Genomic DNA, 12,500 nt, shown 5'->3' with positions numbered 1-12,500 from the left:
ACAGAGACGCACACACAGAGACGCACACACAGAGACGCACACACAGAGACGCACACACAGAGACGCACACACAGAGGCGCACACACAGAGACGCACACACACTGTCTCACACACTTATTTTCCTGGAAAAGTTTTGAAGATTAATTGGTCAAACTAACTGGTTTGCAAAAGGTCCACAAAGATGATGGGCATATTAAGGAAAGTTTGTCCTTTAATTCATCCTTCTGCCCATTTAACTTTATATTATAGTTTTTTGTTTCCTTTCCTGAACTACTGTAATCTGGTCTGGGCAGCATCATATCCCAACCATCTCAAAAAAGAATGTATTATTCAGAAGCGATTCTTAAGATTCATCTCACATTCAAATAGATATGCTCCGTCAGCACCACTTTTTATTCACTTTTATATATTTCCAATTCACAAATTGAATATCTATCTCATATGTTTATTCATTCACAAGTTTATTTACAGAAACCAAGATCTCCCGGAAAGCTTTCAGACTTTGTTTACTTATTCATTTAACGTACATTCACATCGCACTAGACAGAGCAACAATAACAACTTATCTTTACCCTTTTCCCGCACATCACATCATCAATTTAGTATATATTATAGAGGCCCGGCTTTATGGAATGTCTTACCTCCCCTTTTAAGATCCATATCATCCCACTCACTCTTTAAAAAGCAGCTTAAAAAACACCTTATCTTTTTGTGAATCTTCTAATAACCTCCTGTCTTCTCCTTTGCTTTTTTCTTTCTAATTTTTTCATTATCTTTGACATGTATTTATCACATTTTTTTTCCCATCTATTTTTGATTATTTTGAGTATTTATGTACTTTGTCTCCTTCATTTCTAGAGTTTATTTGTTAGCCTGAATATGATTTCATTGTGATTATTGATAGGGGTGGAACTCTGTACAAGCCCATTGGGCTTCGTTCCCTCCTTGCACCATTAATTGTTAATGTGTGCTAAATAAATAAACTAACTAAAAAAAATAAAAATAAACTAAACTAAACTAAGTGAGAATTGTGGAACGGTTCGAATGCTATTTAAACTCTGGAGACTTTTCTGTTCCTTTAACCTGACATTTATATATTATTTAAATGCTTTATTCCTATTTTTCTAATGTCTGTTCTATACTTGATGTATGTCATGCCCCTGTAAAGCACTTTGAATGGCCGTGTGTGTGTGTGTGTGTGTGTGTGTGTGTGTGAGAAGCCCTTTGAATGGCCTTGTGTCTGAACTGTGCTGTAGAGATAAACCTGCCTTGCCTTATGTAGAGGTATGAGGGCTTGTTTAAAAGCTTAAAGGTGCAGTGTGTAATATGACATCATCAAGAAAGTTCTACAAAGTTCTAGAATGCAACGCTCCCTGGGTAACCCCAACCCTTTAGAATAATAACAGAAGCTACAGTGGCCTTCAAGGACAAGAACAATTCTAAATTTCAAACAATGCACCTGATGACATTCCAACTATGACACTTTCAAGATGGCGGCACTCGGCCTTGGTGCAAGATATGCAGAAATATGGACATATATGAGACCCTTTCTAAGGGAAAAAAATAATAATAAAAAAAAATCAGCTGTTATGCACTAAATTAAATGTACTTATGGATATTATAATTACTTTCTACAAAATCTGCTAGGAAATAAAACCCAAAATTCTACACACTGCAGGTTTAATAACTCTCTCTCCCCCCCTCTCTCTCTGTCTCCCTCCCTCTCTCGCTCTCCCTGTCTCTCCCTCCCTCCCGCCCTCTCTCTCTCTCCCTCCCCCTCTCTCTCTCCCTCCCCCTCTCTCCCCCCCCCCTCTCCATCCCTCCCCCCCCTCTCCCCCCCCTCTCTCTCCCCCCCCTCTCTCTCTCTCTCCCTCCCCCCTCTCTCCCTCCCTCCCCCCTCCCTCTCCCCCTCCCCCCCTCCCTCCCCCCCCTCCCTCCCTCCCTCCCTCCCTCTCTCCCTCCCTCCCCCCCTCTCTCTCCCTCCCTCCCCCCCCCCCCTCTCCCTCCCTCCCCCCCCTCTCTCTCCCTCCCCCCTCTCCCCCTCCCTCCCTCCCTCTCCCTCCCCCCCCCCCCCCCCAGGTGTACGAGGGTCTTCGGTACCGGCTGTCTCTGGAGTTCCCGGCCTCCTATCCGTACCAGGCTCCGCGCGTTAAGTTCCTCACCGCGTGTTTCCATCCCAACGTAGACGACCAGGGATTCATCTGCCTGGACATTCTGAAGGACAAGTGGTCCGCGCTCTACGATGTCAGATCTATTCTGCTGTCCATACAGAGTCTACTGGGAGGTAAGGACAGGGAGGGAGGGAGAGAGAGAGAGAGACAGACAGGGAGGTAAGGACAGACAGACAGACTGAGAGAGAGAGACAGGCAGACACACAGGCAGGCAGGCAGGCAGGCAGACAGACAGACAGACCCTTCCCCTTACTGGTAGAGCAGGGTTTAGGCTGGATGGAGACAGACAGACAGACAGACAGACAGACAGACAGACAGACAGACAGACAGACAGACAGACAGGTTTAGGCTGGATGGAGACAGACAGACAGACAGACAGACAGACAGACAGACAGACAGACAGACAGACAGACAGACAGGTTTAGGCTGGATGGAGATAGCCGCTGCCAGGGAAGTATCAGGACTGTGGAACACTTGGTCAAGCCAGCGGGCCTCGTTTGTTCCATAAAAGACAACACAAATACAAGACAACACAGATTAAAATACACAAGCATCGACTCCAATGTTTCCCCAGCCAGAGGAGAACCTTGTATCATGTTTCCCCAGCCAGAGGAGAACCTTGTATCATGTTTCCCCAGCCAGAGGAGAACCTTGTATCATGTTTCCCCAGCCAGAGGAGAACCTTGTATCATGTTTCCCCAGCCAGAGGAGAACCTTGTATCATGTTTCCCCAGCCAGAGGAGAACCTTGTATCATGTTTCCCCAGCCAGAGGAGAACCTTGTATCATGTTTCCCCAGCCAGAGGAGAACCTTGTATCATGTTTCCCCAGCCCAGAGGAGAACCTTGTATCATGTTTCCCCAGCCCAGAGGAGAACCTTGTATCATGTTTCCCCAGCCAGAGGAGAACCTTGTATCATGTTTCCCCAGCCCAGAGGAGAACCTTGTATCATGTTTCCCCAGCCAGAGGAGAACCTTGTATCATGTTTCCCCAGCCCAGAGGAGAACCTTGTATCATGTTTCCCCAGCCAGAGGAGAACCTTGTATCACTCTTAGTGTCAGTGAGTGCAGTTATTAGGGCTGCAACTAACGATTATTTTGATAATCGATTAATCTGTCGATTATTTTCTCGATTAGTGTTTTGGTCCGTAAAATGTCAGAAAATGATGAAAAATTGATAATTTTCCAAAGCCCATGTTGATGTCCTCAAATGTGTTATGTCCAAAACACACAGATATTTCAGTTTACTGTCATAACAGGATTAAAGAAACCAGAAAATATTCACATTTGAGAAGCTGAAATCAGAATTTGGAAATGTTTTATAAAAAATTACTTGAAACGATTAATCGATTATCAAAATAGTTGGCGATTACTTTAATAATCGATTCGCCGATTAATCGTTGCAGCTCTAGCAGTTATTACTTTGTTTTCTGACTCTAGAAGTCGACACATTTATACATTAAACTCCTCAACACGGCATGAAAGGTGGAGACATCACTAGTCACAAACTGAGAGCGAGCAAAGATCTTTAGGACACCAGGCACTAACAACTAGAAGTTCCTTGAAGACTCTTTAAATGAAATGAAGGGTATTTCTGTCCTGCAGAAGCCTTATTCTGTTAAACCATGTGTCAGTTCTGAACCTGTCTGTCTGTCTCTCTCTCTGTCTCTCTGTCTGTCTGTCTGTTCCAGAGCCCAACAACGAGTCTCCTCTGAACACGGCGGCCGCTGAGATGTGGGACAACCAGGAAGGTGAGACTGTAGGACTTTCACAATAAAAGACCCCGTGCTTTCTCCTGCTCTTAAAGCTGGGGTATGTGATTTCTGATTGGTCAAAATTAACATGAGCGGGACACTTTGACCAATCAGTGCGAGGCTCCGATTCTCTGTTCTTATTGGCTGTTGGGACTGTTCACTGTTCAAATCTCTATACCAACTGCTATTTTCCCCCCAAATCCTCCACCCAGCTTTATGTCACTTTACTTCCCAGTGTTTCCCCCAGCGCTTTATAGCTAAGGCGGCCGCCTTAGCAGCGCCAGCCTCCCGCCTTGACTACCAACCGACCCCAAAAAAAAAAAAAAAAAAAAAAAAATTTTTTTTTTTGTGCTGCACAATCAATGTACTAGCAAGCGCGATGTGTGTGTTGTGCATGGTCATAACTGCGCGAAAGGCCGCGATTTGCGGTAAAAAGCATGTGTCTCCAAGCGTTTCTCTATCAGCTGCTCTGTCTGCGGCTTTGCGCGCGCGACTACGGCATACACGCGGGAGAGTTAAACGAGCAGAAGCAAACCGAGATTTAACTGGTGGCGATAATAAACGCAGTGCAGTTCTATGGGGATATTTAGCTGAACAGATAGAATAGTTTAAGACTCCACATCACCGTGGCAACACAACCTATCAGCGCAGAGAAAAGTTTGAAGAAGGCATGAGAGTGATGGCCCAGGCAAGTTTCAGTAAGTTTTTACAGAAGTGCCAAACTAGGCCTACTGTCTTTGAAATACATTTAGTCATTTTAAGGGGAAAACACATTGTATTTATTATTTAAAGTTAATTTTCAAACAGCATGCTAGTGTAGGCCAAGAAGATTTATTTTCTGAATTTTCAATGCTGCTTTATTTTTATGTTTTAAATTGGGAAAGACATGTTCCAAAACGACCTCTGTATTTAAAAATAAATCAAGCAAGTAGGCTTAAAATAACCATTAATCGCACAACAGCCCCCATCCAAAAAGGAACTTTAAAAAGTTGTATTTGCACTTTGATGTGCATACACATGTTAAGTGTATGGTCCACTATGTGTATTTAGTGTGTCTGTATAGTATTGCACCAAAACAGTAGAAGTTTTCTTTAATTGTGCTTTGTACTTTCTGTACGTTTACACATGATTTGTACCTGCACATAGCAAACAAAATTGCACAACTGTAAGGTCAGTGTCTGTTTTATTTTTGTATTCAAATAAACAGTTGTTTATTTTTTTACGGCGCATTGGCATCTTTGAGCAAAATACCCCGCGCCTCCCCCAACACGGGCAGTAACCACCTTGACTAAGACATTTTCTGGGGGAAACACTGCTTCCAATACCAGATTAAAGGTCACCTTTTCTTTCTCATGTGTTTTCAGCCCTCTCTTTTTCTCTGGAAACTTGTGCTTAAAATCCCCAGTCAGAAATCTCTCCCCTTATTACATCATTAAAACAGTCTATCAAATCTATATAACTAACACAACAGAACATATTTCTTATAATATCTTTTGAAATTCTGTATGTATTCTCCGACTTGCTTTTAGTGTAAATGGTGTTTATGTGTCTTCATAGAATAACTTGTTATCTGGTCAATAATTAAATCAAATAATTGTTCTAATGTGTAGCCATCTCTCTCTCGTGTGTGTGTGTGTGTGTGTGTGTGTGTCTCTCTCCCCCTGTGTGTGTGTGTGTCTCTCTCCCCCTGTGTGTGTGTGTGTTTCTCTCCCCCTGTGTGTGTGTCTCTCTCTCCCCCTGTGTGTGTGTGTCTCTCTCTCTCCCCCTGTGTGTATGTCTCTCTCTCTCCCCCTGTGTGTGTGTGTCTCTCTCTCCCCCTGTGTGTGTGTGTGTGTGTGTGTGTGTGTGTGTCTCTCTCTCTCCCCCTGTGTGTGTGTGTGTGTGTCTCTCTCTCTCCCCCTGTGTGTGTGTGTGTGTGTGTCTCTCTCTCTCCCCCTGTGTGTGTGTGTGTGTGTCTCTCTCTCTCCCCCTGTGTGTATGTCTCTCTCTCTCCCCCTGTGTGTATGTCTCTCTCTCTCCCCCTGTGTGTGTGGGGCGGCAGTGGCGAAGTGGGTAGGAAGTTCGCCTCTGGTGTGCAGGGTCGGAGGTTCGATCCCCCGTCTCCCCGCCACATGTCGAAGTGTCCCTGGGCAAGACACTGAACCCCGAATTGCTCCCGATAGTCAGCTTAGTTAGCTTAGCACCCTAGTGCTAAGCCTACCCTGCGTGGTAGCTGCTGCTATCGGTGTATGAATGTGTGTGTGACTGGGTGAATGTGTACAAAAAACAATGTAAAGCGCTTTGAGTCTGTGATAAACGGAGATATAGCGCTATACAAGTCCATTTACCATTGTGTGTGTGTGTGTGTCTCTCTCTCCCCCTGTGTGTGTGTGTGTCTCTCTCCCCCTGTGTGTGTGTGTGTGTGTGTGTGTGTCTCTCTCTCTCTCTCCCCCTGTGTGTGTGTCTCTCTCTCTCCCCCTGTGTGTGTGTCTCTCTCCCCGTGTGTGTGTGTGTCTCTCTCCCGCTGTGTGTGTGTGTCTCTCTCTCTCCCCCTGTGTGTGTGTCTCTCTCCCCGTGTGTGTGTGTGTCTCTCTCCCGCTGTGTGTGTGTGTGTGTGTCTCTCTCTCTCCCCCTGTGTGTGTGTGTGTGTGTCTCTCTCTCTCCCCCTGTGTGTGTGTGTCTCTCTCCCCCTGTGTGTGTGTCTCTCTCCCCCTGTGTGTGTGTGTCTCTCTCCCCCTGTGTGTGTGTGTCTCTCTCCCCCTGTGTGTGTGTGTGTGTGTCTCTCTCCCCCTGTGTGTGTGTGTGTCTCTCCCCGTGTGTGTGTGTGTGTGTGTCTCTCTCTCCCCCTGTGTGTGTGTGTGTCTCTCTCCCCCTGTGTGTGTGTGTCTCTCTCCCCCTGTGTGTGTGTGTGTGTGTCTCTCTCCCCCTGTGTGTGTGTGTCTCTCCCCGTGTGTGTGTGTGTGTCTCTCTCTCCCCCTGTGTGTGTGTGTGTCTCTCTCCCCCTGTGTGTGTGTGTGTGTGGCCATTGACTCATGACGTAACTTAACTTTATTTTTCTTGTATTCCAGTGTTCAAAGCTCACCTCCACTCGACCTTCCAGAAGTGAAGCTCCGCCATCTTTCTTTCTTCTTCTCTTGTTTGTCTTTCTGCGTTTGTAAAATATTTTTATGTTTGTGACAAAGTGAATCAATAAAGTTCTTAATTCAATTCAAATCCAGAAAGCTTTATTGACATCATGGAAGACACAAGTTAACATCACCAGAGCAATTGATCGCTTAAAGGTGCAGTGTGTAACATGACATCATCAAGAAAGTTCTACAAAGTTCTAGAATGCAACGCTCCCTGGGTAACCCCACCCCTTTAGAATAATAACAGAAGCTACAGTGGCCTTCAAGGACAAGAACAATTCTACATTTTAAACAATGCACCTGATGACATTCCAACTATGACACTTTCAAGATGGCGGCACTAGGCCTTGGTCCAAAATATGCAGAAATATGGACATATATGAGACCCTTTCTTAGGGAAAAAAATATATATTTTCAGCTATTATGCACTAAATTAAATGCACTTATGGATATTATAATTACTTTCTACAAAATCTGCTAGGGTGAGGGTGAGAGGGATAGGGTGAGAGGGTTAGGGTTAGAGGGTGAGGGATAGGGTGAGAGGGTTAGGGTTAGAGGGATAGGGTGAGAGGGTTAGGGTTAGAGGGTGAGGGATAGGGTGAGAGGGTTAGGGTTAGAGGGTTAGGGTTAGAGGGTTAGGGTGAGAGGGATAGGGTGAGAGGGTTAGGGTTAGAGGGTTAGGGTTAGAGGGTGAGGGTTAGGGTTAGAGGGTTAGGGTTAGGGTTAGAGGGTTAGAGGGTTAGAGGGTTAGGGTGAGAGGGTTAGAGGGTTAGGGTTAGAGGGTTAGGGTGAGAGGGTTAGAGGGTTAGGGTTAGAGGGTTAGGGTTAGAGGGTTAGGGTGAGAGGGTTAGGGTGAGAGGGTTAGGGTGAGAGGGTTAGGGGCTACAGGAAACAAATCATTGTAATGTTACTTTTTCATTCTATTAAAAGATAGTGATGTACTAAAACCAATAAATATATTGGTTTAAAAAAATATATATATTATAGTGATGTCATCATGATGTCACAGTGTCTACAGCCCACAGCCCTATGTGATGGACAATAAAGTTGTGTATTTTTTAAGATTTTTTTTTTTGTAATTTTTATGCTTTATTGATAGTGTAGAGACAGAGTTGAAATGGGGCAGAGAGGGGAGTGACATGCAGAGAACGACCGCGGGCTGGAATCCAACCCGGGTCTGCTGCTGGCCGAGGCCCATGGGGGGGGACGCCCTACCAACTGAGCTAAGGGCGCCCCCTAGTTTTATGTATTTTCAGCATACTACAATTGATGTGCATGTAATTGGGACATCCTAAATCTTTTTCTGGCATACTAAATATCAGGGGGTTATAGGGACTAGAACACAGGGTTTATCTCTATGGTACACAGGCCAACCCACAGCAGAGAGAGAGGGGGGAGGGAGAGAGAGAGACTGAGAGAGGGGGGAGGGAGAGAGAGACAGAGAGAGAGGGGGGAGGGAGAGAGACTGAGAGAGGGAGGGAGAGAGAGAGACTGAGGGAGGGAGAGAGAGAGACAGAGAGAGGGGGGAGGGAGAGAGAGAGACAGAGAGGAAGAGGCCTTGGTCTAGGGAACACAGGCCAGCCCACAGCAGAGAGAGAGAGGGAGAGACAGAGAGAGAGAGGGAGAGAGAGAGAGAGGGAGAGAGAGAGACTGAGAGAGGGGGGAGGGAGAGAGACTGAGAGAGGGAGGGAGAGAGAGAGACTGAGAGGCCTTGGTCTAGGGAACACAGGTCAGCCCACAGCAGAGAGAGAGAGGGGAGGGAGAGAGAGAGAGCGGGAGGGAGAGAGAGAGAGAGGGAGGGAGACAGAGAGGGAGAGAGAGAGAGACAGAGGGAGAGAGAGAGAGAGACAGAGGGAGAGAGAGAGAGGGAGGGACAGAGAGACAGAGGGAGAGAGAGAGAGAGAGAGGGACAGAGGGAGAGACAGAGAGGCCTTGGTCTATGGCACACAGGCCAGCCCACAGTAGAGAGGGAGAGAGACAGTGAGAGAGAGAGAGAGACAGAGGGAGAGACAGTGAGAGAGAGAGAGACAGAGGGAGAGACAGTGAGAGAGAGAGAGACAGAGGGAGAGAGAGAGACAGAGGGAGAGACAGTGAGAGAGAGAGACAGTGAGAGAGAGGGAGGGACAGTGAGAGAGAGAGAGACAGTGAGAGAGAGAGAGAGGCCTTGGTCTAGGGAACACAGGCCAGCCCACAGCAGTCTCTCATCATGTTGGAAGAGTCCGTCTCCACCTCCATGAGTTCCTCTAAACTCTCCTCCTGTTCCTCCACCTCTCCTGACGCCTCGGCCCAGACGGGAGCGCTGGATTCTACCGCCCAGAACGCCACGGGCACCTGGGGGGGAGGGGTTAAAGGGGGGGTCAGGGGGGAGGGATTAAAGGGGGCGGGGTTAAAGGGGAGGGGGGGGCGGGGTTAAAGGGGGGGTCAGGGGGCGGGGTTAAAGGGGGGGTCAGTGGGGAGGGGTTAAAGGGGGGGGGGTTAAAGGGGGGGTCAGTGGGGAGGGGTTAAAGGGGGAGGGGTTAAAGGGGGGGTCAGGGCGGAGGGGTTAAAGGGGGGGTCAGGGGGGAGGGGGGGAGAGGTTAAAGGGGGGGTCAGGGGGGAGGGGGGGAGAGGTTAAAGGGGGGGTCAGGGGGGAGGGGGGGAGAGGTTAAAGGGGGGGTCAGGGGGGAGGGGTTGCATTACATGTCATTTAGCAGACACTTTTATACAAAGCGACTTGTGTTGTTTTTAACAATGCTGCAAAACATTAGCCTGGCACCACCCGCCTTCCTACTTCTGCTCAATTGTCATTTCCCTTCAGTAGTCAGTCTGGGTCTGCGGTGTATTAATGGGTTTTCTCAGGATAGATTTTTGCATGACCAATCAGCGAACAGAGGGAGTGGCTGAGAACAATGACGTTGAGGTCGTGCGCCAGTTTCAGCTGTAGTCAGATTCCGGCGCATGACATACGTCACGACCAAACGTTATGCGATTGGTTGGCAGATCCAGAGTGGCACTGGGCAGATCCAATAGTTTTTTTTTTATAGTACAGAGTTGAAATGGGGAGACAGAGAGAGAGAGGGGGGGGGGGATGACCTGCAGTAAAGGTCCACGGGTCGGATTCGAACCCGCGACCACTGCAACGAAGGCCAGAGCCAATATGGTACACGCTCTGTCCACTACACCACCGGAGCGCCCCAATAGTTTTAAACTTCAACAGACACCCACCTTCAAGTGAGTTAACGTTTGTCAATAGAGCGATTCCAGACCTTCTGTACAAATGAAATGAAGTACGATGGTCTGGTAGCACCAGGCTAAATGAAGTACGATGGTCTGGTGGGACCAGGCTAAATGAAGTACGATGGTCTGGTAGGACCAGGCTAAATGAAGTACGATGGTCTGGTGGGACCAGGCTAAATGAAGTACGATGGTCTGGTAGGACCAGGCTAAATGAAGTACGATGGTCTGGTAGGACCAGGCTAAATGAAGTACGATGGTCTGGTAGGACCAGGCTAAATGAAGTACGATGGTCTGGTAGGACCAGGCTAAATGAAGTACGATGGTCTGGTAGGACCAGGCTAAATGAAGTACGATGGTCTGGTAGGACCAGGCTAAATGAAGTACGATGGTCTGGTAGGACCAGGCTAAATGCTGTGTCTGACCTTGAGCTGCATGTCACTCAGCATGTGTTCCAGCGCTGCGATGTGATTGGTTGGATCCAGGCTAGGCTCCTCCCCTTCCACACTGAGCCACGGAACCTGAACAGACGCAACGCGCGCCGCTACACCCACCACCCCGTCCAGACATCCTGAGAGAGAGACAGACAGACAGACAGATAGATAGATAGATAGATAGATAGATAGATAGATAGATAGATAGATAGATAGATAGATAGATAGATAGATAGATAGATAGATAGATAGATAGATAGATAGATAGATAGATAGATAGATAGATAGATAGATAGATAGATAGATAGATAGATAGATAGATAGATAGATAGATAGATAGATAGATGGATAGACAGATAGATAGATAGATAGATAGATAGATAGATAGATAGATAGATAGATAGATAGATAGATATATATATATATATCATATCATATATTTATTTAGGGATCGTTAACGAGTGTCTACAGGTTCTTGAATGTTTTCCACTGATTCTTAAAGACCTACTTCACCTGGTGGGATATGAAGGTGTATTGAACTCTGAGATCCTATTTAGTATAAATGTGCAAACATTTTAGAAATCGGTTCATCCTTGCCTGAGAAAAGGCAGAAAGAGCGTTTTGTGGTCTCACTGTCTAACCCTACATTTTACTAGTGTGACATCACGCATGGTAACATGTAGGGTTAGGATTAACAGGACAGCTGGGCCAAGGGAAGACTGAGGGAAGAAAAACCTCCTTCATTATATTATGATAGGGATTATTTCAGCCAATCGCTGACCTGCGTTGACCAGTGCGCGTCTGTCTTGGCGCTTTGTCAGAGGAAACCGGCCAATGAGATCGCTCGCTCTCCTGAGGTCATTCAGGAAGTGTTCGAGCGCGGACAGGAAGTGAACCAGCAGCCGCTCCGACAGCTGTCTGTCACCGTGACGACCGTCTGAGGGGGCGGAGTCACAGTCTGAGAGCAGACGCAGCAACCGCCGAGCGAGACCTGGAGAGAGAGAGAGGGGGGAGAGAGAGACATTGGGTTAACATGGGGAGAGAGAGGTAGAGAGACATAGGGTTAACATGGGGAGAGAGAGAGAGACAGGCATAGGGTTAACATGGGGAGAGAGAGAGACATAGGGTTAACATGGAGAGAGAGAGAGAGACATAGGGTTAACATGGGGAGAGAGAGAGAGACATAGGGTTAACATGGGGAGAGAGGGAGAGACATAGGGTTAACATGGGGAGAGAGAGAGAGGGAGAGACATAGGGTTAACAAGGGGAGAGAGAGAGAGACATAGGGTTAACATGGGGAGAGAGAGAGAGAGACAGAGGGTTAACATGGGGAGAGAGACAATGGGTTAACATGGGGAGAGAGAGAGAGACATAGGGTTAACATGGGGAGAGAGAGAGAGAGAGAGAGACATAGGGTTAACATGGGGAGAGAGAGAGAGGGAGAGACATAGGGTTAACATGGGAAGAGAGAGAGAGACATAGGGTTAACATGGGGAGAGAGAGAGAGAGACAGAGGGTTAACATGGGGAGAGAGACAATGGGTTAACATGGGGAGAGAGAGAGAGACATAGGGTTAACATGGGGAGAGAGAGAGAGACATAGGGTTAACATGGGGAGAGAGAGAGAGAGACAGAGGGTTAACATGGGGAGAGAGACATAGGGTTAACATGGGGAGAGAGAGAGACAGAGAGGGGGGAGAGAGACAATGGGTTAACATGGAGAGAGAGAGAGAGAGACATAGGGTTAACATGGAGAGGGAGAGAGACATAGGGTTAACATGGAGAGAGAGGGAGAGAGACAATGGGTTAACATGGAGAGAGAGG

At 47.1% G+C, this 12,500-nt stretch overlaps 3 protein-coding genes across 5 annotated transcripts in view; 1 reads left to right on the top strand and 2 right to left on the bottom strand.

The window, feature by feature from the left end:
* Positions 1-7,105, top strand: part of ube2c (ubiquitin-conjugating enzyme E2C) — a 55,684-nt gene extending 48,579 nt beyond the window's left edge. For all 3 annotated transcript variants that reach the window (XM_080053386.1, XM_080053384.1, XM_080053385.1), the window contains exons 5-7: positions 2,080-2,284; positions 3,861-3,920; positions 6,971-7,105. In XM_080053386.1, the coding sequence (XP_079909512.1) occupies positions 2,080-2,284; positions 3,861-3,920; positions 6,971-7,008 (303 nt within the window). In that variant the 3' untranslated portion in view covers positions 7,009-7,105. The remainder of the gene's footprint in view (positions 1-2,079; positions 2,285-3,860; positions 3,921-6,970) is intronic.
* The window catches only part of LOC307270211 (NACHT, LRR and PYD domains-containing protein 3-like), a 307,417-nt gene that overhangs the window by 138,047 nt on the left and 156,870 nt on the right, over positions 1-12,500 (bottom strand). The gene's annotated exons all lie outside the window — the stretch shown is intronic.
* The window catches only part of LOC307270134 (regulator of G-protein signaling 9-binding protein), a gene marked incomplete at both ends in the record, with an annotated part of 6,546 nt that continues 3,245 nt past the window's right edge, over positions 9,200-12,500 (bottom strand). The window contains 3 exons of the mRNA XM_080053299.1: positions 9,200-9,361; positions 10,669-10,814; positions 11,459-11,668. Of these exons, the coding sequence (XP_079909425.1) occupies positions 9,200-9,361; positions 10,669-10,814; positions 11,459-11,668 (518 nt within the window). The remainder of the gene's footprint in view (positions 9,362-10,668; positions 10,815-11,458; positions 11,669-12,500) is intronic.

This window comes from Ammodytes marinus (assembly GCF_949987685.1).
Source record: "Ammodytes marinus genome assembly, chromosome: 25".
Classification (NCBI taxonomy): domain Eukaryota; kingdom Metazoa; phylum Chordata; class Actinopteri; order Uranoscopiformes; family Ammodytidae; genus Ammodytes; species Ammodytes marinus.
Note: the sequence above shows the minus strand (reverse complement) of the source record. Positions and strands in the feature narration are given on the sequence as shown.